Genomic DNA, 24,654 nt, shown 5'->3' on the forward strand with positions numbered 1-24,654 from the left:
CACTACGTGGGACACTACATAATTTGGAGACGAGGATGGCATTGTCGTGCAGTTAAGAAGACAGGAGTTTTGAGATCCTTAAACAGAACATTTTGGTGGACTGTTTCCCCTTGCCCAAGATTCAGGATATGTTGGCACAGTTGGGGGGTATGAGAGTATTTTCCTCGATTGATCTCAAGTCAGCATATCATCAAGTTGAACTGAGCAAAGAATCTCGTCATCTCACGACTTTTGTCATGCCTTTTGGGGCTTACCGTTTCCTACGTATGCCGTTTGGATTGGCTTCAGCGGCATCTGTTTTCCAAAAACTCATGTAGCAACTTCTTGGTGACGAGTGCAGTGTGTTGGCTTATCAAGATGATATTCTGAATGGTTCTGAGTCAGTTCAAGAGCATGTGCATAAACATGCTAAATAAGGTGTTAGGAATTTTGGAGGATCATGGGATGACAGTCAAGAAAGAAAAGTGTAAATTTATGGTTCAGTCTGTAGATTATTTGGGACACAGAATTTCTGCCCAGGGAATTTTACCTAAGGTAGATCTACTAAATGCAATTGAAAATTCACCTTCTCCAAAAGATAAGGACCAATTGAAATCATTTTTGTGGCTTTGTGAATATTACTCACGGTTATTACAGAATTATGCTTATCAGGCTGAACCTATGCGAAAACGTTTGAGGAGTGGGGCAAAGTTTGAATGGAATGTAGAGCAGGTGCAAGCGTTTTCTACACTCAAAGCTCTTATAATGGGCGCTCCGGCTCTTCAACCCTTCAGAGATGATGTACATTCCATCATTACGGTTGATGCCAGTGGCATGGGTTTGGGTGCTGTACTGAGCCAGATAGTTGATGGCAGGGAACATACAACTGCATTTGAATCTAGACGTCTTTCTGAGGATGAAAATAATTATAGCACAATAGAGAGAGAGGCTTCGGTTTGTGTATGGGGTTAGAACCATTTATTTACTTATGTGTGGGGGAGAGAGTTTACAGTAGTCACAGATCACAAGCCTTTAGTGTACCTGTGAAATGACAACATTTGTAATAAAACAAGTCCCAGATTGACCAGATTGTTGGCCAGATTATATGAATTTAACATGAAAATTAAACATATTGCTGGGGGAAAAATTGCAGGGCAGATTTTCTTTCTAGGTGTCTGATAACTAATACTGGTGGAGAGGACGAAGCGGAGGAGGGGGATGTTGTTGTAGGGATGATTGATAGAGTCTTTGTCTGAAGGGGTTATTTCCAGACAGTCCTGGAAGGAAGCGGTGAGCAGGGATAATTCCCTTTCAACTGTTAAAAAGTATGTTTGTGAAGGTTGGCCTGGGAACATTGTGAAGCTGAGGAGCTTCACCTTTTTGGAAGGTGAAGGATGAGTTGAATGTGGAAGATAATCTGGTGATGAGAGGGGAGCATTTGGTTCCACCTAGTGAGTTAAGAAACAGATTGATTAAATTGGCCCTTAAAGGACATGGAGGGATTACTGGATCAAGGAAACATTTGCGTTTGTATTATTGGTGGCCAGCAATGGATTCTGAGGTGGAGATGACGGTCAAGAACGGTAGTGAGTGCAAGGGGGCTGACAAAAGCTTACGTATGAGGGAGGTGCCGTTAAGTGCAGTACATTATCCTGATAGGCCTTGGAAAAAACTAGGTTTAGATTTCATTGGCCCTATTGGGGGTCAGAATGAGGGAAAAAGGTATGTGTTGGTTGCTGAGGACTATCATTCTAGATGAATTTCTTACAAATTTTTGAGAGAGCCGAACACAATTAATGTAACTGAGTTCTTAAAAGAGATCTTTCATAGTGAAGGAATTCCTAATTGTCTTGTTACAGACAATGGTGTTCAATTCGTGTCGCATCGTATGAATGAGTTTTTGAAGGGGCACAACATCAAGCATTTAACTACTGCTTTATATAGTCCGCAAGGCAATGGTCCGGTGGAGAGGGTGAATAGAATCTTCAAAGAAACGATACAATTGGCCATTTGTGCGGGGAGGTGTGTTCAAGAGTTGGTGGCTGAAAGGATGTGGTGTTATCACAACACCCCACATACCACGATGGGGATTGCCCCTTTCGTTTTATTAAAGGGTAGACACTCTTGCAATGAGTTGGCTCCTGGGTGGGTCGTGCAAGAAATGATGAAGGGTGTGTCATTAAAGAACACCGTCTCATAGAGATGTTGTAGTTTCTATCTGGAGTATGATGTACCACCTGTTTAGGTTCCAGAAATTATTTATTTCACAATGAGGGATCATTTTTAATGTGGACAATGCATGAAGACTAAGTTGATGCCCATTGCACCTATCTCGTGTGAAGGGAGCTAAAGTTTGGTATGCTACCCTTTAAGGTTGCCTCTAATATGGTGGCTTCTTCCCTTGAGCTACAGGCCTTTCCTTAATAATGACTATGTGCACTTCAGAAAGGATTTTCTTGTTGGGTGAGAACCTTTCTTCAGTGCAGGAGTACAATTGTGCCTTGTATGCAAGAGGAATTTTCTTGCCTTTGCTAAAGAGTATGTAAGTAAAACATGTCTTAATTGGTACCACTCTAATTACCAAGCCACACAAATTATCTAGCGTTTGTAATGAGACTGAAATGAACATATTCTTCTGGAGTTTTAGAAACAGAGTTTGTGTTGCAGAACAATCCTTCCTTAGAAAGATAGGGGTAAAAAGTTGATATAGGTGTTTAACTCTCTCAGCGCAGTGGGGAAGATAGGTCTGGCCAAAGTTTTAAAAACCCATTACAACTTAATTCTTTGTGGCAGTATTGGAGGTGCTAAGGACGCAAATTTCCAAAGGAATGCAGGTGCTTGGCTTTTTTCTTCACTTAATAGTTCATAGTCTAAGCAGATAACATTTAAGAGACCAATTTTATTCTTACTAAAGTTAATTATGAAACCTGCTCTCATAAAAGTGGTAATTACCTTATCCACATGCTTTAAGCAAACTAGTAAATCATCATCTGTAATGAAGACATCATCTACATATTATATCATCTCCAGAGTTCAATTATGCTCACACAGATTGGTCCATTATTATTTTGATACCCTTGAGGTAATCTTCTAAACTCATATTGGATTTCCCCAGTGTCAACAATTTGAGAAATCGTAACTGAAGAGCTATACCTATCCTGAAAAACATTACTCGTGCTTATTGTGCTTCTATCTTTTTTCCTGACTAGCTGGGTCATTAAACCTATAATGCGGACGTCTGTACAGCAGGTTCAAACTGCATAAATCCAGTGCTACTATTCAACTTCCATCCTATGTTAGCAATGGAATAATTAGATCTTCACATTAGGTTGCATGGGGTTGGTATTGTAACTTATCTATGATCCACTGGAGGTCTTTTTTAACTTCTAGCTTAATTTGATATTGTCTCAGAATGTGTGTTTTTCTACGTAAAGGAATAACATGTACAGTTGCCCATTCATCACATTCAGCATGATTCTTCTAAGGCACAGGTGCCAGTTGTAATGTTCATTCTTCAGTATAGAAATCTCTCAGTGACATTGACGCCAGAGTGGAAAAGGCAGTTATAATTACTCCTTTACGGCCTTCTATCACTTATCATGTAAGCAACTTGCTCTGAGAAAGTACATCATAAGGACTGGAATTATAGCCCTAATAGTTCTTTGCCCAACTCCTTCAATCTGAAGCTCATTTTCAAAGACTTTGAGCCTGACTTAGAGCTTGGTGGTAAAAGTCCTGCTTTGATTTTAAGTTGGAAAGCCTGTCGGGACCATAGACGTAAGAGCACCTGAGTATCACAGACTCTGCCAAGCATCTCCAGCCGCCTAGAGGGCAGCAGTGAGAATAGGGGCTGATGGCGGGACTCCAGTCACTTTTATTGCCGAGCAGAATTGGATGTGCCTTACCATCAAGCCAACTGTTGCGCGCTGACCTCCACACCTGAGTTGGCAGATTGAAGGGGGAAGGAGCACAAAACCTACCTCTTTCTACGTTTCTGCTTTGGACTGGACCGGAATGGACATCACCTGCTGTCGCTGCTGCCACTGGACCAAGGAGGACACATGACCCCACCGTCCCCAGACTTGAAGGTAGGGATACTGTATATACGGTGTGTGTTGTGTAAGCGATGCACATGAGCTCTGGACCTCTGCAGAAATATACATGCCACAGGTATTTTTTAAAAATACCTCTGACATACATATGTCAGGAACACTTTTGTGTCAGTGATTGATGTGAACGCAGTGGTGCAAGCAACATATCACACACATACACAACTTTTATTGTGGTGTCAGTATTCCTTGCAAAATGAATGCTGGCATCACAGTAACAATGGCATCACACTTGTCACCATGTCTATGTGTGCACACTGTAAGTGAATCGTAAAACAGTTGAATTATGCAATGACAATCACCGGATTTCTGATGTGTTTGTTGTAGTTATGAGGGAAGAGGTAGAATGAAGGGAAAGATAATTTTGAGCTATAGTCATCTCAGCTTGAAAAGGCATGGGTGAAGCAGCATATGGTTGCATGCCACAGCCCAACAAACAATGACTTTACCATCCCGTCATATGATCCCTACAATGGTTGTCATTCTGTAGCGGAGCTTAGGATGGAAAAAAAAAAAACTTGACAAAGTCAATATATTTGTCATAGGCGAAACATAAAAGCTTTGCCAATACTTGTTTTTTTGTTAGAGTAATCTTTTTGAAGTTTCAGGTGCTAAGCTTTACTGAGGGTCCTAACACTCTCTTCTTGATTTAATTGAGCATCTCTGATCTCCTTGAGCCTCTGGAGAGTGAGATTATTGCTCATCCGAGTGGTATCCTTTACAAGGCCTTATTTTCATCCTACTTCTAAAGCTATATTAACTCCCAGTGTCACCATCTCTAAACAAACTAGTATTTATTTCTTTTATACAATTTGCCTTTAAATTTAGATGTCTCCTGTGAGAAATTAGGTCGTTGGTGGAGGGCTTAGTGTACAGGGAGGCAGAACCCTACTCAAGCAATAGCCACGCCTGTCAGGGCGAACCACAAAAGTACTTAACCTATGCTTAACACTCTTGGGACCCTGGTACATCCACAGTCAGGCTTAAATTAGAGGCAATGTGTAAACAACACACAAACACTAAAAGTGAAAATAAAACACAATATAAATGCCACACCAATCTAGAAAAATAGAGCAAACTTCAATAAATTATTTTACACAAAAAATTACAGAAATCCTACCAGTTGAACTGGAGATATGCAATTTTAAAGATTTCAGGTAGGTATAGGGCCTAAAAGCACAAAACGCCACTCCCGGCTATCAGGTTGTGCACATCTGGGTGAAAGTCACAAGTTCAGGCCGACGGCGATGAAGCGCGGGCCGGATACAGGGACCAGGTCAGTCCTGCTGAAAAATGTACCTTATTGAAGTCAGACGCGAACAGTCTAGTTCATGGTGGAAGAGGCCGCGAGAAGTGGGGAGAGCGTTGCAGAAGGTCGTCGCTGTAACGCATACAGCAGGTCAGGTGTCGCGGACAGACATCACTCTAGCGTGAAGATCCTGTCGGGCGTTGCCAACAGTCATTGCTGGAGTTTCGCGTTGGCAGTCACCCTGGGCTGTCAATGCTTTAGCGTGCAGTACAGAACTCATGTTGCCTGGTCAATGCTGGAGGTTGCGGTAGCACGAAGAGTCACATCCACCCAAGCTTGACATTGGCAGTCCATGTGGTGAGCAAGTTACTGGCGTGGATGGTCCAGTTCGCAGTCACAAAGTGTCCAAAAATGTAGGATTTCTCTTTTTCTTTGTGGAAGACCTCAACAGATGCCACACCAAGGGTCCTAGGCCTTGGAGGCACCGCTCGGGAATCAGAAACTCATTCTGGCAGAGGGCAGTATGAATCAGGCAGGTCCAGCTGCAGGTCCAGGTAGGTCAATTGCAGCAAGTTAGCTAGCAGTTGCAGAGAGGTCTCTGTAGTTTGTTGTGTCCCAGTAGCCCAAAAGAATACGTCAGTCAGTCAAACCTTGGAGTCACTTTGCCCTGGTTTGAAGGGTGCAGGTCTAGTATTCCTTCTCAACAAGCAGGGCAGGCCTCAGGCAGCAGGGCATCTTTCTTCTTCTGTAGTATCCACAGGTGTAGGAGTGTACTAACGAGTGGGGCTGAGAGTCTGTTAGAAATGGGGTCTTTGGTTGACAGTCAGGTTACCCCCTGTTCAAGCAAGGACCCTCACTCTAGTTAGGATAAAAGAGAATCACCCTCAGCTAACCCCTGCTTACCCCCTTGGTAGCTTGGCAGAGCAGTAGGCTTAACCTCAGAGTGCTGGGCGTAAAGTATTTGTACTAACACACACAGTAACTTAATGAAAACACTACAAAATGACACAACACCAGTTTAGAAAAATAGGAAATATTTATCTAGACAAAACAAGACCAAAACGACAAAAATCCAACATACACAAGTCAAGTTATGATTTTTTAAAGGTTTAAAATAAAAAGAGTCTTTAGGTAGTTGTAACAACCCACTAGCGCTGCTAGCGTGAAAATGTACCTGGTTTGCGGCAAAAATAACCCCGCACGGGCGGTGTGCGTCGAAAATAACCCTGCACGGGTATATGCGTCGAAAACAGCTCGGCACGGCGAGGCGCGTCGAAAAAGCCAGCCACGCGACGGTCCGAAAGTCCCGCGGCGCTGGTTGCGATCTCTCAGCCTTCGTCAGCGATGCTGCGCGTCGTTTCTCCTGCTCCGGGCGTCGATTCTCCGGTCGCGTTTCCTGCGGCGTCGTTTCTCAGCTGCGGAGCCGGCGTCGCGTCGTTTTCTCAGCCGCGATCGGATTCGCGTCGATCTTTTCTCCGCACGGCACTCGGTGCGTGTATTTTTGTCCTTAGGCTGCCAGCCTCTCCTTTCAGGGTCCCAGGAACTGGAAGGGCACCACAGAGCAGAGTAGGGGTCTCTCCAGAGACTCCAGGTGCTGGCAGGAAGAAGTCTTTGCTATCCCTGAGACTTCAATAACAGGAGGCAAGCTCTACATCAAGCCCTTGGAGATTTCTTCTTCAAGATGGAAGGCACACAAAGTCCAGTCTTTGCCCTCTTACTCAGGCAGAAGCAGCACTGCAGGAAAGCTCCACAAAGCACAGTCACAGGCAGGGCAGCACTTGTTCCTCAGCGATCAGCTCTTCTCCAGGCAGAGGTTCCTCTTGATTCCAGAAGTGTTTCTAAAGTTTGTAAGTTTGGGTGCCCTTCTTATACCCATTTTAGTCTTTGAAGTCACCTTCCTTCAAAGGGGACTCACACCTTCTTGTGAAATCCTGCCTTGCCCAGGCAAGGCCTCAGACACACACCAGGGGGCTGGAGACAGCATTGTCAGAGGCAGGCACAGTCCTTTCAGATGAGAGTGACCACTCCACCCCTCCCTCCTAGCAGAGATGGCTAATCAGGAAATGCAGATCACACCCCAGCTCCCTTTGTGTCACTGTCTGGTGTGAGGTGAAAAACAACCCAACTGTCAAACTGACCCAGACAGGGAATCCACAAACAAGGCAGAGTCACAGAATGGTTTAAGCAAGAAAATGCTCACTTTCTAAAAGTGGCATTTCCAAACTCACAATCTTAAAATCAACTTTACTAAAAGATGTATTTTTAAATTGTGAGTTCAGGGATCCCAAACTCCACATGTCCATCTACTCTCTAGGGGAATCTACACTTTAATCATATTTAAAGGTAGCCCCCATTTTATCCTATGAGAGAGAGACAGACCTTGCAACAGTGAAAACGAAATTGGCAGTATTTCACTGTCAGGACATATAAACCACATTACTATATGTCCTACCTTATCCATACACTGCACCCTGCCCTTGGGGCTACCTAGGGCCTACCTTAGGGGTGCCTTACATGTAAGGAAAGGGAAGGTTTAGGCCTGGCAAGTGGGTACACTTGCCAAGTCGAATTTACAGTGTAAGAATACACACACAGACACTGCAGTGGCAGGTCTGAGACATGATTACAGAGCTACTTATGTGGGTGGCACAACCAGTGCTGCAGGCCCACTAGTAGCATTTGATTTACAGGCCCTGGCACCTCTAGTGCACATTACTAGGGACTTACTAGTAATTCAAATATGCCAATCATGGATGAACCACTTACATACAATTTAAACAGGAGAGCATATGCACTTTAGCACTGGTTAGCAGTGGTAAAGTGCTCAGAGTTGAAAAGCCAACAGCAACATGTCAGAAAAACATAGGAGGCAGGAGGCGAAAAAGACTGGGGATGACCCTGCATAAGCAAAAGTCCAACACAACCCCCTACCAGCCTAAAGCCAGGGGAGAACAATCAATACCTTGATGTACTTCCCTGATTGGGGCGATAGAACAAGGACCCAGGCCCACAACAGCAGGGGCATGTTCCAGTTCTACGCCTTCCTGACTCCAGTTGGATCCCTCTGTCCATACTCTCAGGGCCCACTAAGCTAACCCATGGGGAACCCTTCTCCACATCTACAGACACCATCTGTGCAACACCTAACTTTACTTTGCTCACAGATGCATTGCAATGGGCAGATAGTACCACCAGGGCCAACACAGTGGTGTTGCCCACTCCACCCCCGGGGTGTGACTCTCGTCCTCCCCCCCCCAGGGGCAACTCTGTCCACCAGGACAGCAAGCCACAGTGGCCCCAGACAACTGTCAGGGATGAGAGCCCGGCCTCAGGCCTCTCTAACCACTGTGACTGTGGAGAGTGGGGGGTGGTAGCCCCAGGTGCCTGGCACCCTTTGACCACTCTCTTTTCCACCAGGTCAGGGATGACAACCTGACCCTGGTCCTCCCCTCTGGGGCTCTGTACCCTCCCTGCAGAAGCGGCACCCCCAGAGTCAAAAACTGTCAGGGTGCTTGTAGAAGCAGTCCTGCACAATTCTTCTATCAGTGCAGGGATGTTAACCTGCAACTGATCCTCCAACCTGGGGTCTGTACCTCCAGGTTGGACCAGGGCCAGGGGTGAGGCTTCCCTCCCCCTGCCCTCTCTTCTGGGGTCCTGAACCACCCAACTAGGAGCGGCCCCCCCAGAAGACAACATGGTAGGGGCACTATTAGCAGTAGCCCCTTCCTCCAGGTCAGGGGGGACACCCTTAACCTGGCCTCCCAATCCAGGGCCTGTACCCACAGACTGGATCACTGCCTGGCAAACCAGGACTTCTTGGGGGGCATACCTACCCCCTACCAGGTCAGAGTTTACCCTCTGAACCTGGTCATCCAACCCAGGGTCACCACCCTGCGGTTGAACCACTGCCTGGCACACCAGGACTTCCTTGGGAGCACACTTACCCCCCATCAGGTCAGAGTTTACCCCCTGAATCTGGCAATCCAACCCACAGTCACTACCCTGCGGTTGAACCACTGCCTGGCGCACCAGGACTTCCTTGGGAGCACACGTACTCCCCATCAGGTCAGAGTTTACCCCCTGAACCTGATCATCCAACCCAGAGTCACCATCCTGCGGTTGAATCATTGCCTGGCGCACCAGGACTTCCTGGGGGGCACACCTACCCCCCACAAGGGAAACACTTTCCCCAAGGGCCATACAAGAGTCTGGCTGGCGCAGGTCTCCTGACCTCTGCCCATCTGACAGAGTCTGGATTCCCCCCAGCCCAGAAATGGTCTCACCAAGGTCATTCCTGGGGGGCTCTGCACTCAGAGCTGACCCCTGACCCTCCAGGTTCTCCACTAGGGTCCGCAACCCCCTCTCAACCCTCTGTCTGGACTTCTGCAACCCCTCACTAGGAGTGGTACTGCCAGACACCAGAACTGGTGGGACGCTGGCTACAGCCGCCCCCCCAAGTTCTCCTGACACTGTGGGGTCTCCCTCAACAGATGGCCCTATGGTACAGGCTAGGCTCCCCTCCTGGGGTTCCCGCAGGGAACCCTCCAGGACCTGGGACCGGATCTCGGGCACCTTGGGCCTCAACCCATCCCCATTCCCTCTCCTCTGAGACTGGACATGGGGTCCCTCACCCATCCCACTACACTGGGACCTACCTGGGACACTACAATCCTTCCCTACCTCACCTGGTTGGGAACTACCTAGACCACTCCTCTCAGGAGCACCCCCAAATGCCTCTTCAGACTCTCTGGTACTCACCCAGAAGTCTGCCTCCATTGTAAGCTCCCTGGGGTCAGAGAACTCACACTCCACCTGGTGTTGGCATAGCTCTGGAAAATAAGGACTAGACATATGCTCTCCAGCAATTACATCACTCCGCCCCTCACATGAATTAACCAAAGTACCCTTCACCCAACCATCCAGTGACTCTGCTTTGAAAAAGCACCCCACATCACCCTCCTGAGACTGGTGAGACAGTACCTGACTGTCCCTGACACTCAACCCACACTCTTCTGGGATGTTTTCACACTCCATAACCAGGACTTCTACCTGGGGGGAACCCCTCTCCCTGTCACTCTCAACTAGAGTCAGTAGAGTGTCCCTCCCACCAGTAGGAATATGACTCCCCATGCCAGTTCCCCAATCCACCTCAGGGACCCTGTGCATCACTGGAGCTACCTCATACCCCTGAACCTCCTGGCGTGTGTTAACTCCCTCCTTCAAGTAGGGCACCACATCTCTGGGCATGTGCACTTCTTCAGCAGTACTGGATACAAGATTTTTGCTGCCACCATCTGAACTGGACTCAGCCCTCATGGCCTCCAGCTTCAGCTCTTCACAGCTCAGCTCTTGAGCTGCAATCCTTTCTTTTTCCAGGACTAAGGCTCTCTCCTCCTCAGCCCTCTCAAGCTCTGCATCTAGCTCTTCCAGACTCCGGATTCGAGCTAGGAGCCACTCATCTCTTTCTGTTTCCTCCTCTTCGGAGTAGTCATCCTCCTCAGACTCATTTGGTGGTGTTGCCTGACAACGTTTCAATTCATACTGAAACAGGGCTGACTCAAGATCCTCCCTTCTGGATTTCTTGTTCACAGCCAGTCCCCTTTCCATGCAAAATGCTTTAAGCTGCCACTTTTTATACATAAATAGGTGCCAGAAATTGACTTCCATTCTGCAAAGGCTTCACAACCAAAAAACAAAGTCCAAAAATATTATCAATACTTCCAGGAGGACATCAGAGAACAAAAAGCAGAATCACAAGACAAGTAGTATGTGGTCACGTAGTGGTCTGAGATCAAAACAGTAGTGTACACTTAATTACTGTATGTCAAGTACAAATACAAGTCCAATCCCGACCGCTGGTCACCAATGTTAGAAATGGGGTCTTTGGTTGACAGTCAGGTTACCCCCTGTTCAAGCAAGGACCCTCACTCTAGTTAGGATAAAAGAGAATCACCCTCAGCTAACCCCTGCTTACCCCCTTGGTAGCTTGGCAGAGCAGTAGGCTTAACCTCAGAGTGCTGGGCGTAAAGTATTTGTACTAACACACACAGTAACTTAATGAAAACACTACAAAATGACACAACACCAGTTTAGAAAAATAGGAAATATTTATCTAGACAAAACAAGACCAAAACGACAAAAATCCAACATACACAAGTCAAGTTATGATTTTTTAAAGGTTTAAAATAAAAAGAGTCTTTAGGTAGTTGTAACAACCCACTAGCGCTGCTAGCGTGAAAATGTACCTGGTTTGCGGCAAAAATAACCCCGCACGGGCGGTGTGCGTCGAAAATAACCCTGCACGGGTATATGCGTCGAAAACAGCTCGGCACGGCGAGGCGCGTCGAAAAAGCCAGCCACGCGACGGTCCGAAAGTCCCGCGGCGCTGGTTGCGATCTCTCAGCCTTCGTCAGCGATGCTGCGCGTCGTTTCTCCTGCTCCGGGCGTCGATTCTCCGGTCGCGTTTCCTGCGGCGTCGTTTCTCAGCTGCGGAGCCGGCGTCGCGTCGTTTTCTCAGCCGCGATCGGATTCGCGTCGATCTTTTCTCCGCACGGCACTCGGTGCGTGTATTTTTGTCCTTAGGCTGCCAGCCTCTCCTTTCAGGGTCCCAGGAACTGGAAGGGCACCACAGAGCAGAGTAGGGGTCTCTCCAGAGACTCCAGGTGCTGGCAGGAAGAAGTCTTTGCTATCCCTGAGACTTCAATAACAGGAGGCAAGCTCTACATCAAGCCCTTGGAGATTTCTTCTTCAAGATGGAAGGCACACAAAGTCCAGTCTTTGCCCTCTTACTCAGGCAGAAGCAGCACTGCAGGAAAGCTCCACAAAGCACAGTCACAGGCAGGGCAGCACTTGTTCCTCAGCGATCAGCTCTTCTCCAGGCAGAGGTTCCTCTTGATTCCAGAAGGGTTTCTAAAGTTTGTAAGTTTGGGTGCCCTTCTTATACCCATTTTAGTCTTTGAAGTCACCTTCCTTCAAAGGGGACTCACACCTTCTTGTGAAATCCTGCCTTGCCCAGGCAAGGCCTCAGACACACACCAGGGGGCTGGAGACAGCATTGTCAGAGGCAGGCACAGTCCTTTCAGATGAGAGTGACCACTCCACCCCTCCCTCCTAGCAGAGATGGCTAATCAGGAAATGCAGATCACACCCCAGCTCCCTTTGTGTCACTGTCTGGTGTGAGGTGAAAAACAACCCAACTGTCAAACTGACCCAGACAGGGAATCCACAAACAAGGCAGAGTCACAGAATGGTTTAAGCAAGAAAATGCTCACTTTCTAAAAGTGGCATTTCCAAACTCACAATCTTAAAATCAACTTTACTAAAAGATGTATTTTTAAATTGTGAGTTCAGGGATCCCAAACTCCACATGTCCATCTACTCTCTAGGGGAATCTACACTTTAATCATATTTAAAGGTAGCCCCCATTTTATCCTATGAGAGAGAGACAGACCTTGCAACAGTGAAAACGAAATTGGCAGTATTTCACTGTCAGGACATATAAACCACATTACTATATGTCCTACCTTATCCATACACTGCACCCTGCCCTTGGGGCTACCTAGGGCCTACCTTAGGGGTGCCTTACATGTAAGGAAAGGGAAGGTTTAGGCCTGGCAAGTGGGTACACTTGCCAAGTCGAATTTACAGTGTAAGAATACACACACAGACACTGCAGTGGCAGGTCTGAGACATGATTACAGAGCTACTTATGTGGGTGGCACAACCAGTGCTGCAGGCCCACTAGTAGCATTTGATTTACAGGCCCTGGCACCTCTAGTGCACATTACTAGGGACTTACTAGTAATTCAAATATGCCAATCATGGATGAACCACTTACATACAATTTAAACAGGAGAGCATATGCACTTTAGCACTGGTTAGCAGTGGTAAAGTGCTCAGAGTTGAAAAGCCAACAGCAACATGTCAGAAAAACATAGGAGGCAGGAGGCGAAAAAGACTGGGGATGACCCTGCATAAGCAAAAGTCCAACAGAGTCCAATTTTTATATCTGGTGCACTCCGAAGTGTCTGGAGTTTCCTCCAGCAGAGGGGTCTGGAATTTCCTGCCTCCCTGCCCTGGTCCCAGTCTGTCTGGTGGCACAATAGGCTAGTGAGAAGCCCTTTGTGTGTGAGCTGGGCAAGTGCCTGTGAAGTGCAAGAGTGGTAGGTGACAGCTCTACCCCGAACCCTCTTAGCAAGAATGGCCCTTCCTTCCAACACCCAGACTCTCTATTGTGATACTGTCTGGGAGGACTACACAAAGGCTAACTGTCAACTACACCTAGTCATATGACCAAGGAACCAAATGGTTAGGATAAGAAAGTGCTGATTTTATAAGAGTGGCATTTTTAGAATTGTGACTTAAAAACTGATTTTCCACTTATAGAAGGATTTAAACTACAATTACTCAGACACCAAACATGAGATGCCTACTTGCTTGCCACTCCAAAGTTATCAATTGTTAAATGTGATAAGGTACCCCAATGTTATCCTATGGGAGAGGTAGACCTTTCAATAGTGAAAAACAAATTTGACTGTTTTTCACTTCCAGGTCATGTGAAACCTAAATGTACATATCCAACTTTTTGAATACACTGCCATCGGGATTTTTAGAGCCGCCCACCGAAGTGGCAACAAATGTATTAAAAATTATGATTTCAGCATGGCAAAGGGTTTATTTTGCAAAGTTGAAATTACAGTTCAAAACTGCACACACAGGCTGCAACGAAAGGCCTGTGGCTTGTTAAAAGGGTTACTTAATTGGGTGACACAAGAAGGGCTGCAAGCCAACTAGTAGCGTTAAATTTACAGGCCCTGGGTACATGTAGTAGTAAGCCAATTTTACCACATTTAGAGAAAGCACTTTAGCACTGGCTAGCAGCGGTAACGTGTGCAGAGTCTTAAAGTCAACAAAAACAAATTCAGCAAAACAGGAGGGGTGAAGGCAAAAGGTTTGAGAGTGAGCGTGCACAAAGGGCCTGGTCCAACATCTTCTTTTTAGAGTTCCTCTTACCTTGTTTCTTAGATTTGAATTCAACATACCCTTTCTTAAATTTCGATTGAGGTATACCGTAAAGTATCTCAGCCTTTATTCATGTATACTTGCAAAATAAATTGGGGAAGTTTTGCTTCTCCATTCCAAGAATAAGTTCCACATATCTCTGTCTGCCAGCTAGAATTTCTACACCTCCTTTGACATTGCTGAAACCAACCTCTGCAACAGTGCCAATGTTTCCAAAGAGCTTTATCCCATGATCTACTGCAAAAGAAATGCCATGCTCAACTTGCATGACAGTGTTTATGTGTACCAGCACAAAAGGTTGGCAAATACTATTCCCCACGATCTTTACTGCTCTTCTTCTGTTGTCATACATAGAAGTAAAGACATAGTAATAAATCCTATGTTTATCTAGAAGAATTGTATTTAGATGTATCACATGTATCTAGAGTATTTTCTACACTACCAAAAAGGAAACGCCTTCCAAAACTACCTGGCAGGTTTCAATAACAGCTCTTATAATGTGTGGGTTATTGCCTCCACTCAAGGACATATGTACAGTTGGCAAAACTGTAGTACTTATACGGACACAGGCCCTCATTTTAAACTTGGCGGTAAAAACCGCCTACTGACGCGGCGACGGGTGCCAAAAGACCGTCGCCACGGCTACCAGTCATCTGCCATATTATGACCACAGCTGGATTTCCACAACAAGAATGGTGGGAATCCGGCTGTGGCCATGCCGGCTGATGGCAGTAAGGTGACACTGCTACCACCAGCAGCACCACGCCAGTAGACCACCGCCAGCCGTATTATGAACGCTGACAGGCGTTGATGGTGGTAGTAGTGCCCCGTCCTGTTTTCTGCTGGAGGAACCCCTGGATCCAGGTAAGTCAGGTCTCCGACATGGGAGGGGGAGATGGGGGTTGTTGCGTGCGTGTGTGTGTGTGGGGGTGTGTGAATGTATGTGGGGGTGTGTGAATGTATGTGTGTGCGTGAATGCAGGTGTGTGTTGAATGCGTATGTGCATGTATGGGAGTGTGAGTGCCTGTATGTTGTGAAATGTGAATGCGTGTATGTATGGAAGTGTGTGCAGATGTGTGTTTGATTGGATGTATGCATGCGTGTATGTATGTGTGAATGAGTGTGCATGCGTGTGTGTGTGTCTGTAGGGAGGGGCATAGATGTAGGGGGTATGGGGATAACTGGAGGGGTGGAGGGGACCCTCTATCAGTGACAGGAAAGGAATTCATGGTCACTGATATGGCCTACTGCCATGGTTTTCGTGGCATTCGCAGGCGGGGTCATAAACCTGTAGGCGGAACAATGGCAGCTGTTACCGTCGTGGCGGTCGGAGTGGTACATTGGCAGGTTGGTCTCAGCCAACCCACTAATGTCATAATGTGGCAGCCAGCCTGTTGGCGGTACTTACTGCCATATTATCGCCGACCGCTGGGATCGTAATGAGCCCATACTGTCTCAGCTGTCGGTATATGTTGATTAGCTCAACCAACATGATTCTAGTAGCTTCCACATCCTACCTATGTCTCTGAAGACAGGCAGTGTATACAGCCAAAACAGGCCACATTTGTCTCTACAGAGATATTGGACCCAAACAGGCTCCCCCTGCAGAATGTACACATCTGCCATTAAAATGCTTGCTGCTATACATATATATGTAGTGGAAATTCAATTTCATTACATACTGGTATATGCAGAAGGTACATTAACTACCTTATACATTGTGAAATACCTAGTATCAGCTGCAGTTGCATTTATCACAACCCAAGAGTACACTAGTTGAAAAGAATATAAATGGCCAGCCACCACTACACATTTCTTTTTCCAGTTAAGGGGAAATCTGTTCAAATGAATTGTTGGCCAGGGTTATAGTACAAGTAGCCCTTTGTGGAAACCCCTTTTTAGTATCTTACTGAACCTTGAAAAGTCTAAGGGGACTTCTTTTCTACTGTGAGGAAGATAACATCTATCATTCCTGTGGACATCATATTAGGCATCTGAGGTACGACGACAGAGCACCTGAGCGCTATAAATACCTCTCAGGAACTGGGCCCCATGTTTGGTACAAAGATATGTTGTTACCTTTGACCCTAATAGCCTTATTAGGAAGGTGAGCAAACCATGGCAAAATTACTTAGCTCACAAGAGTAGGAAACTGCAGATGATCAAAAGAGGACCCCATAAGTCATAACTCCGAAATTTGAGGCACAAGCTAAAAATGGTATAACAATGTTTATTATAAATGTCTAATTGGAATATCAGGCATATTACTCATACCATCATTAGATGAATCAGAATGATAAAAGAATACTAGCAAGCAGTAGCACAGATAATGTTAAAACTAAAAATTAGGACATCATTTGGTCTTTAATAGATTCAAAACCCTTTGAGGGCTGTTCGATTATCCCAGAACACTAAACCTTAATCTAAGTAAACACTACCTTCGCTTCCTCAGTGATCCTTTTTTTTTTTAACAAATAGTTCTGCTAAATCAAGGCAGCATACCAATAGACATTAACAGGCAAATAGGCATAGCAACGGCAGGAGCAAAGTGCTTCATTGTAATTCTCCTATAGTTCATGAGAGAATTTACACTGCTCTCTGGGATCTACAGTTGAGTCCTGTGGTCCAAGGTGGACACCCAGGCTATGCGCAGGCATCAACCCAGCTTCTCAGGCTTCAAATCAGCAGGATTCCATTTAGATCCAGAACTCCTAACCCTGAATCACTAAAGACAGATTTTTTTATCATACAGGGAAGTTGTCCTCTTCCTCAAATTATAGATGAGCACTCCTATGGAGATCTCACTGGCGCTAATCCAATTGCAATTTTCTCACTAGAAGATCAGAGCAGTCGGATCAGAGATTAAATAATCTCCAATTATGCACAGGTTTAGAAGTGGCAAAAACTTTCCATACCAGATGAAGACTTCAGCATGACATAATGTAGGTCATGGTACAGACATGACCCAGACGTATCTCATTAGCACCAGTGTTCTATCTCAATTGGTACTGGTAGTGACATCAGAATTGTGTCAACACTAGGAACATATCCAATAATTTTTTATATTGAAGATGCTTCCAGGACATGTCCTTGTTCACGCAGGCTGCCAGGTAGGCAGGCTCTATTTAAATAGCAGCCAAAGTAATGCTTTCAAGCCTTAAAAAGAAAAGAAATACATGGACACTGAACTTAGCCAGCAAGCAGCGAGGAGCAGCAAAGCTTGGCTAAACTTCTGAGCTACTTCTCGTTCTAGTAATAACTCAGCATTAGGCAATGGGATGTGCTAGACCAGGATCAAGGAATCCATCGCTGCCAACCCGTGAATAAGCATGGTCGAGCAAATGTTGGTGGCAGTTGAAAAAAAATTACCTTTGTACTTTCTGGAGGTCCAAAAATCTGCAGCAAAGTTGGAAGCTAGTGTAATACAAAGCTGTACACCTCTTTTTCACACAAAGTCCTCAGACTTTGCGGAGATACACTCTGAATAAAACAAACTTTAAAAATGTAATTTAGAACGTTGTATGCTTTTCAGGACCATGTCCCAGGCCTCCAGAGAACAGAATGTTTTAAAAAGATTTATCAACTTATTTCTCCCAACTGAGGAGGAAATGATAGCAACTTCTCATACATACAGGAAACACCACTAAATTACCAATATTCATTATGAAGCCTTTTTAGGAATCTAGTGGCTGCCTGAGACACTATACAAAACCTATAAACAAATTGGTAGTTTATAGACCTGAAATAATAACAGAAATTCAAATTGTGTTAAAACAAATCGAACCAATATTTTCATATTACCTGCTTTGTAAGGTTTTTAATTCCACGTTCCGACGCCTCCAACTTTTCCCTGAGTGTCACTACATCTTGCTGCAGTTCCTGAATTCTGCAATATATGCAGAAATATATTTTATCACTTTTGGTTAATGATAAACTAGAATTCAAAAAGTGTTTAAAAAACAATTGAAAGAAGAGGTTGTACATGATGCCTTGACCATTTGAGTGTGACCCAATGGCAGAGGCAGGAGAAGCATTTTCTGTTTAGGTACTCAAACAATGAAAATAGGATTAATGAATAATTTACATACCTTTGCTAACACTCTTCTGGTAGAAACTAACCACAGATTCCTCACTTTTAAAATACTCCTGAGGCATCAGAATGGATAAGGAAAATCGTGCCTCTGGCGTTGAAAGGGGGTGCCATAGGGCTCCGCACTGATGCTGCTCTGCTATGGAAGTGACGAGTGGGGCTCTATATAGGTGCCACCCACGTGCGCGGACATCAGTTCCTTTCTTTCCTTACCAACAGATGCGGATTTGGAACAACCCCACATCTCTCTGGGATCACTCTTTTGAACTAAACTTCTTCATTGTGCAAGGGAAAATATCACTTCCAAATCTACAAGGTTCAAAGCCTGTGGGGAAAGTCGCAAACAGATGTCTGTGACTGACCCATATGTGGTTTACCTGTGATGCCTAGGGGTAGACCACGGCTCCAAGGCCAGCAGTGAGTGCATCCTGATGCACCCCATGCCACCTGGGACCGCTAAGCGAAGCTTTTTGTGGTAAAACACAGCAAGACTCAATGTTGTGATCAGCTGAAGTCCAAAGGCAGGTTCCACCCCGAGGCCACAGATCACCGTTGAGGTCCAAGTCCTCAGGTAAGTGCAAGAAAAAAAAAACCATAAGAGGTTCAAGTGGGACTCTGCCCCATCCTGCCATTCTTTCTCCTGAGAGGACACAAGGGCATCATCATGCCTCCAGTTCACATTCCCAAAGTTGCTACACTTTAAAGCCGATTCCGACCTTTGTCCTGCGACACCCCGAATCTATGCTGCTGCAAATTGAACAATCCGTGACGCCATGCTGCAGCCAACAGGGCCCTTTGGTTTCGCTCCGTGTTCCAAACCATTTTTGGTGGTGGTCCTCCCTTTGGCACCATAACCACTGTCAAAACACGATCCACTGATGCCAATCCCATAGTGCAAGTGCTGGCTACCGCCTCAACAGAGGTCTGCGCTGCTTTAACTGAGCAACCACCATTCAGCCACCTTTATGACTCTGGTATGTTCTCTTTGTTCCCTTTGGAAGCATCCATGTCCACCACAAATTGTTTGTCTGGGGACACATTTGCCCAGCCATATAAGGAGGATAACTGGTACGATGATCTCCAGAATGCCAATGGTCTGGATACCTCCCCAGACACTAGACAGGTTTCACCTCCAGGCCCTGCCTTGGCAGACAGCACCTCCTTTGCTATGTCTGTGTGAAGGGCAGTGGAGGTTCTTGATCTTCAACCTTCCACTGAGGAAGTTAAGACCAAAGTCTTGAGAGAGGTACTTCAGCCTGGCCAAACAAGCTCTGAGTCTCTCCTTCCATTTAAATAAGGCTCTTACCAATACGCTTTACCTGGGACAAGTCCTGCTCAGGCCCCCCTGTTAAAAGACAACTTGCCAGGCACTACTCACCTGTTCCGGGAGACACAGACTGTGGATCCTATTTTACCTTTAAAAAAACATTCCTCTGGAATGTGTGACTACTGCCATCAGGTGAACTGATACCAGTCAATGGGATAAAGACATTCTGGAAAGTAAGTGGTCCTCGGACACATGCAATGCACATCCCTACAAATGTTAATCTGCAATACAAATCGCTAGTCCATAGCTGTTGGAAGGGGGGGGGAGGTCACAGGTGTTCATAACAAAGTGTAAAATGTACAACAGACAGCTTCCCACGCAAGCATGTAACCTTTTTTAGTATAACAGTTACCAGCTCCAACATGGGGAAGATTACAAAAAGTAATAGCTGGAAACAGCAATGGCCAGAAGGATGTCATGAGAAGTTGATTTAGCACCTCCTTAACAAATTAAGGCCCTACCCTTAAACTAGTGACTAAGGTAGAGAGCTTACAGAAGTCATGTGGCTATCATAAGAATCAAAGAAACAGATGAAGAACAAACATTGTACAGGCCCCAGGCTGCAATCATTTGGTTGGCTTATCCTTTGGTGCAATGGTTGTGGCGATAAAGATCCAATACCAGCACAAATGATGTGCAACCCCTGCCAGTTTTCCTGTGCCCCCAGTTGTCTCCTTAAAATGTAACTTTTTGGCAGTTTGTGGGGACCCTATTTCTTAAAAACCTGTGTATGTCAATAGCAGGATGCAAGGAACGCTGCATCTGTCTTTGCTCGGTTTGCCCGAGGACTCAGGACTCCTTTCATTAGCCAGTATGTCTCATTATGCCTTAAATATCATTGGAATGGACCTGTCTCTCCTAGAAATGGACACTATGGAAGAAAACCCCAATTTTGCAAAAACCCTCCAGGCAAAGACTAAGACGAACAGTGGTGATGGTAACAAGTAAAAGAATACATCAGGCATTGAACAGCTCTAGGAAAGAGCTAGGCAGGTGCTTGATAATGCTACAGGATGCCATAGATCTTCAGGACACTGGAAAAATAGGAGTAGAGGAACAATAATGATCAAGAAACGAACGTCAACCTCATTGAAAAAATTACTGTTCAGTTGCTTTGCGGCGCACTTTCAGTTTGCTCATTTTTCATTTTATAGTTCCCATGTGCTCAAAATGGTTCATAGAAAAACGAAGGTCCTCACAAGAAACAGATGTGCCATTTAGGCCTCATTTAGGAGTTTCAAAACCCAGTACAAACCACTATTTGCACAGGTGGAGGAAGTTTGACCATATCTGAAAAATCTGAAAGTCAAATTTTTATCCCAATAAATATTATCAGGTTAACCCTTTTATAAGATACTGAGTGAGAAAGACCTGGAAATTAGTGATACATATAGATTTTGATGCAGTAAGCCACTCACGCGAGACCACGCTTCCTCCTGCCACACTGAAACCGGTGCCAAGAAACAGTAGAAGGAACACAATCACTGTTTGCAAGTCACAAGTCAACAGAGCAACAACTGTGGAAAGGGAAGCCACAAACTACCACGTGTGGGAAAGGACTGGACTTCCAAGTCAAGTCAAGTAGTCCTGCTAGCCAGGCAAGTTGATGCCCAACAGTATGTTTGAAGAGACAGTACACCAGTGGCATTAGCAAGCTTGTTCACAACCTTCCACATCCCTGAATCCTATTAGCAAAATAAATTGCCTTCATTTATAGGTGAGGGATTTATCAGGAAGGGATGCACATACAGCAGTCACTGCCTCTGCCATAGCCAAAGTTTTTGTGGCTAATGACCTGTGCCATTCAATGACTGACCTGAATCCTACTTTATGCCCTCACCTTTCTTCCTCAGGACAGAAATTGTATTCAACAGCTGATCTGCTGTCAGCATTGATCCTTTCAAACTATAAAATTCCCAGGCAAATGGAATGCTTCCATGACCCTCTATGCTGTTTTTGGACTTTTAGCCCTTGCCCTCACGGCAGCCCTCTGGCTTCTCATTTGTTTCTGTTGCTGGGAAGTGATATTAATGGTGTCTTGCTCCTGAAGTTGGTGATGTTGCTCCGAGCCTGTGCTACACATTTGTTGGTAGAGGTGCAGTAAATCTCATAAGTGTGATGCCCACAGATGCTGCAGTGATCAGATCGCCCATATCTGCCCCCTCGTCTCAGAACTCCATGCCATCTCTCTCTTCTTCCTGTTCTACTGTGCACTCTGCTGGAAAAGTCAATGCATAGTTTTATATCGGGGGAGCATGACAAAATAACTTCTGTGTGTCATATATGGAGCTCTTACACTTGCATAGGTAAACTTCTGTCATCCTAATGTGAATGTGTCATTCCTCAACATTGGCAAGACAGCCCATGCTTTTTTAACGTGTGGACCATCCAACTACGAAGTACAACAATTAATTTTCCCAGTAGGATCTATGGCAGAACCGGACTGTTGAAAGGAGTGCCTTGGTTATACATTACACATGGCTTTGCTGTGACAATGGTGACCCAAAACCCAATACAGATTTTGGGGTTCTGGAGGACAATGAAGTGACACATCTATAGGACAGGCACTTAGGGGTGTCAATACTGCCGACTTTTGTCAGTGACTCGGGCATGAAGGTAGTTTCAATCATTTCCATGGGGGATGGACGTGGTTCAGTGGGTTGCCCATCTGTTCTCCTCTTAGTGACGACTTGTTCCTTTATCTGTGACCTGTCATCATACCTGCACTTTGTGATCTCAATACTGTGCTGTCACACCAACAGAATTTATCATCTCATGAACGCACAGCCATTTTTTGGTGGCCTCAGGAGATGATAGGCATTTTGTCCCAAGCAATATGTTGTTCTTTGCTACAAATTCCTGTCAGAAATCTTGACAAATGCTATTGATCATGTGGTTTTATGCCCTCCCCTTCTTCGTAAATTAACCATCTAACGGATCCCTTTGTTGATTGGCCATGATCAGGCTGAATACTTCATCATCCTGATTTAAATATCTGTATTGTGGTAGAGCGTTTATTCATAAGCACAATTCTATTTTCAGAAAGTCATCAGTACAGTAATATTACCCAATGTGAATAATTACAACATCACCTGGAATTACATGTTAGAACCTAGCTTACTGTATTCGCAGGTAGCTCAGCAAACAATACCAATGTAGGTAACTGACCTGGAGCATCTGAACACACCGACCTTATTCTAAAAAATACCCTTTTGTTTCACTTTGCTTCTCCTTCCATGCTTTCTTCAATCCGTATCCTCTACCTGCCCTTTTCTGTCCCCAAGCACTTTTAAGTCACCACGCTCCAGCATAAACTTCTACAAAAAACACACTAAACAACAGTGACATACCTTGTGGTCAAGTAAATACATATGATGTCCAAGGTCAACCTTACCTGTTGTCAGCTACCTGGAGAAGGTCTGCAATATAAGGATCTTCTGGCTGAGGAACTGGCTGGGCACTAAATCCAGACGGAGAGACTGGCTGGTCAATCTGCATTCGCTGACGTCTGAACGGAATAGTTCTTTTCTTACCACCTAAAAAAATAATCATATCCATAAGCCTCAAAACTGAAGAGAGCATGTTTCTGCTTTATTTGTTGTCCCCATAAATCTATTTGTGTATTTCTTAATATAAAAATGTAAAGTGCTATTGTGTACCTATGCCTATCTCAAGGATACACTTAAATTACTGGAAAGTCGATCTCCATCAGTGTTTTATCTTCCTGTGTTGCAAGTAAAGTTAAAATGTGGGTGCTGTGAAAGTGATATTCAGTGAATCACCTAAACCTTGCCTACAATGTGCAAGTGGACATTAAAATCACCTAGGACCCTACGGTATCATGTTTTTCGATGTGTAAATCTTTAGTTACTTTAAAACATGCTCACCTCCATAGAAAAACGTATTTATGTGCGACAGACAGTTTGAAAAAGAGCGCTGGGGTGGTGCAAATAGGTAAATCCCCAAAGACATGTCCACCATAAAGAGGCGGCTATCAAAATAGAATAAAATTACGTTATAAAATCAGACAAAGAAGACATAACACATGCCTATTTAAGACATATCTTATAGGAGTCACCAAGAACAAAAATGTACTGTGTTCTGGAAAGACTGTTTTTGAAATATATAGATTCAATTATATATTTAGAGAAAAGGAAACCAGACTGAAATGTCCAAGAGTGCTGGGAGTGGAAAGAACACAATGTTTAACCAACCACTTAATTGCAGGGGGACAGTGTCTCGCACTGACCTTGCCACAGTAGTACTGACAATATTATAGGTTAGCTGGTATGTAGCCTTTACCAGCATACACAGAATGTACCCTCAAAAATCAATATTTCCAAAAGAGGAAAGAGTGATTTAGATTTAAATGTAGTCTTAGGGCTACACTCATTCCTGGTTCATAACAAAGCAGACACGCTTTTGTTTAAACTTTCTTACTTCACATCATAATATTGTCCTTATGGATCTTGAATTAGGAAGTTTAACTACAATAGTGAATCTGGACTCTAAGCTACAAAATGTCATTAACACTAATACCTCGAAATCCTTAATTCATACTGAATGGTAATTCTGACTGCAATGAAATGTTAAGTTAAAAAAACTCTACCTGGCGTTTGCACCACAGCTTGGAGATTCTTTTCTTGAAGCTGCTGTATTCGTTCAGTCTTCGCCTTGCCATCTTTCTCCAATAGACGGATTTTATGGATATACTGGTTATTCAAAAACTTTAAGTCAGCTGTCTGGTGTTCAATCTTCCTTAGAGAGGCCTTCAAATCTTTAAGGAAAAATATATTATTGAACAAGTACGGCTGAAGCAATTAAAACTGCACCTTGTGTCAGCAATATGACATCCCATAAAGGTGCTGCTTCCACAAAT

General features: G+C 44.8%; 1 protein-coding gene across 1 annotated transcript in view; it reads right to left on the minus strand.

Annotated features, from left to right (window-relative positions):
* The window catches only part of CEP135 (centrosomal protein 135), a 278,727-nt gene that overhangs the window by 214,966 nt on the left and 39,107 nt on the right, over positions 1 to 24,654 (minus strand). The window contains exons 4-6 of the mRNA XM_069200895.1: positions 24,385 to 24,552; positions 23,170 to 23,311; positions 18,160 to 18,244 (exon numbers count right to left, since the gene is read on the minus strand). Of these exons, the coding sequence (XP_069056996.1) occupies positions 18,160 to 18,244; positions 23,170 to 23,311; positions 24,385 to 24,552 (395 nt within the window). The remainder of the gene's footprint in view (positions 1 to 18,159; positions 18,245 to 23,169; positions 23,312 to 24,384; positions 24,553 to 24,654) is intronic.

This window comes from Pleurodeles waltl, chromosome 1_2 (genome assembly GCF_031143425.1).
Source record: "Pleurodeles waltl isolate 20211129_DDA chromosome 1_2, aPleWal1.hap1.20221129, whole genome shotgun sequence".
Classification (NCBI taxonomy): Eukaryota; Metazoa; Chordata; class Amphibia; order Caudata; family Salamandridae; genus Pleurodeles; species Pleurodeles waltl.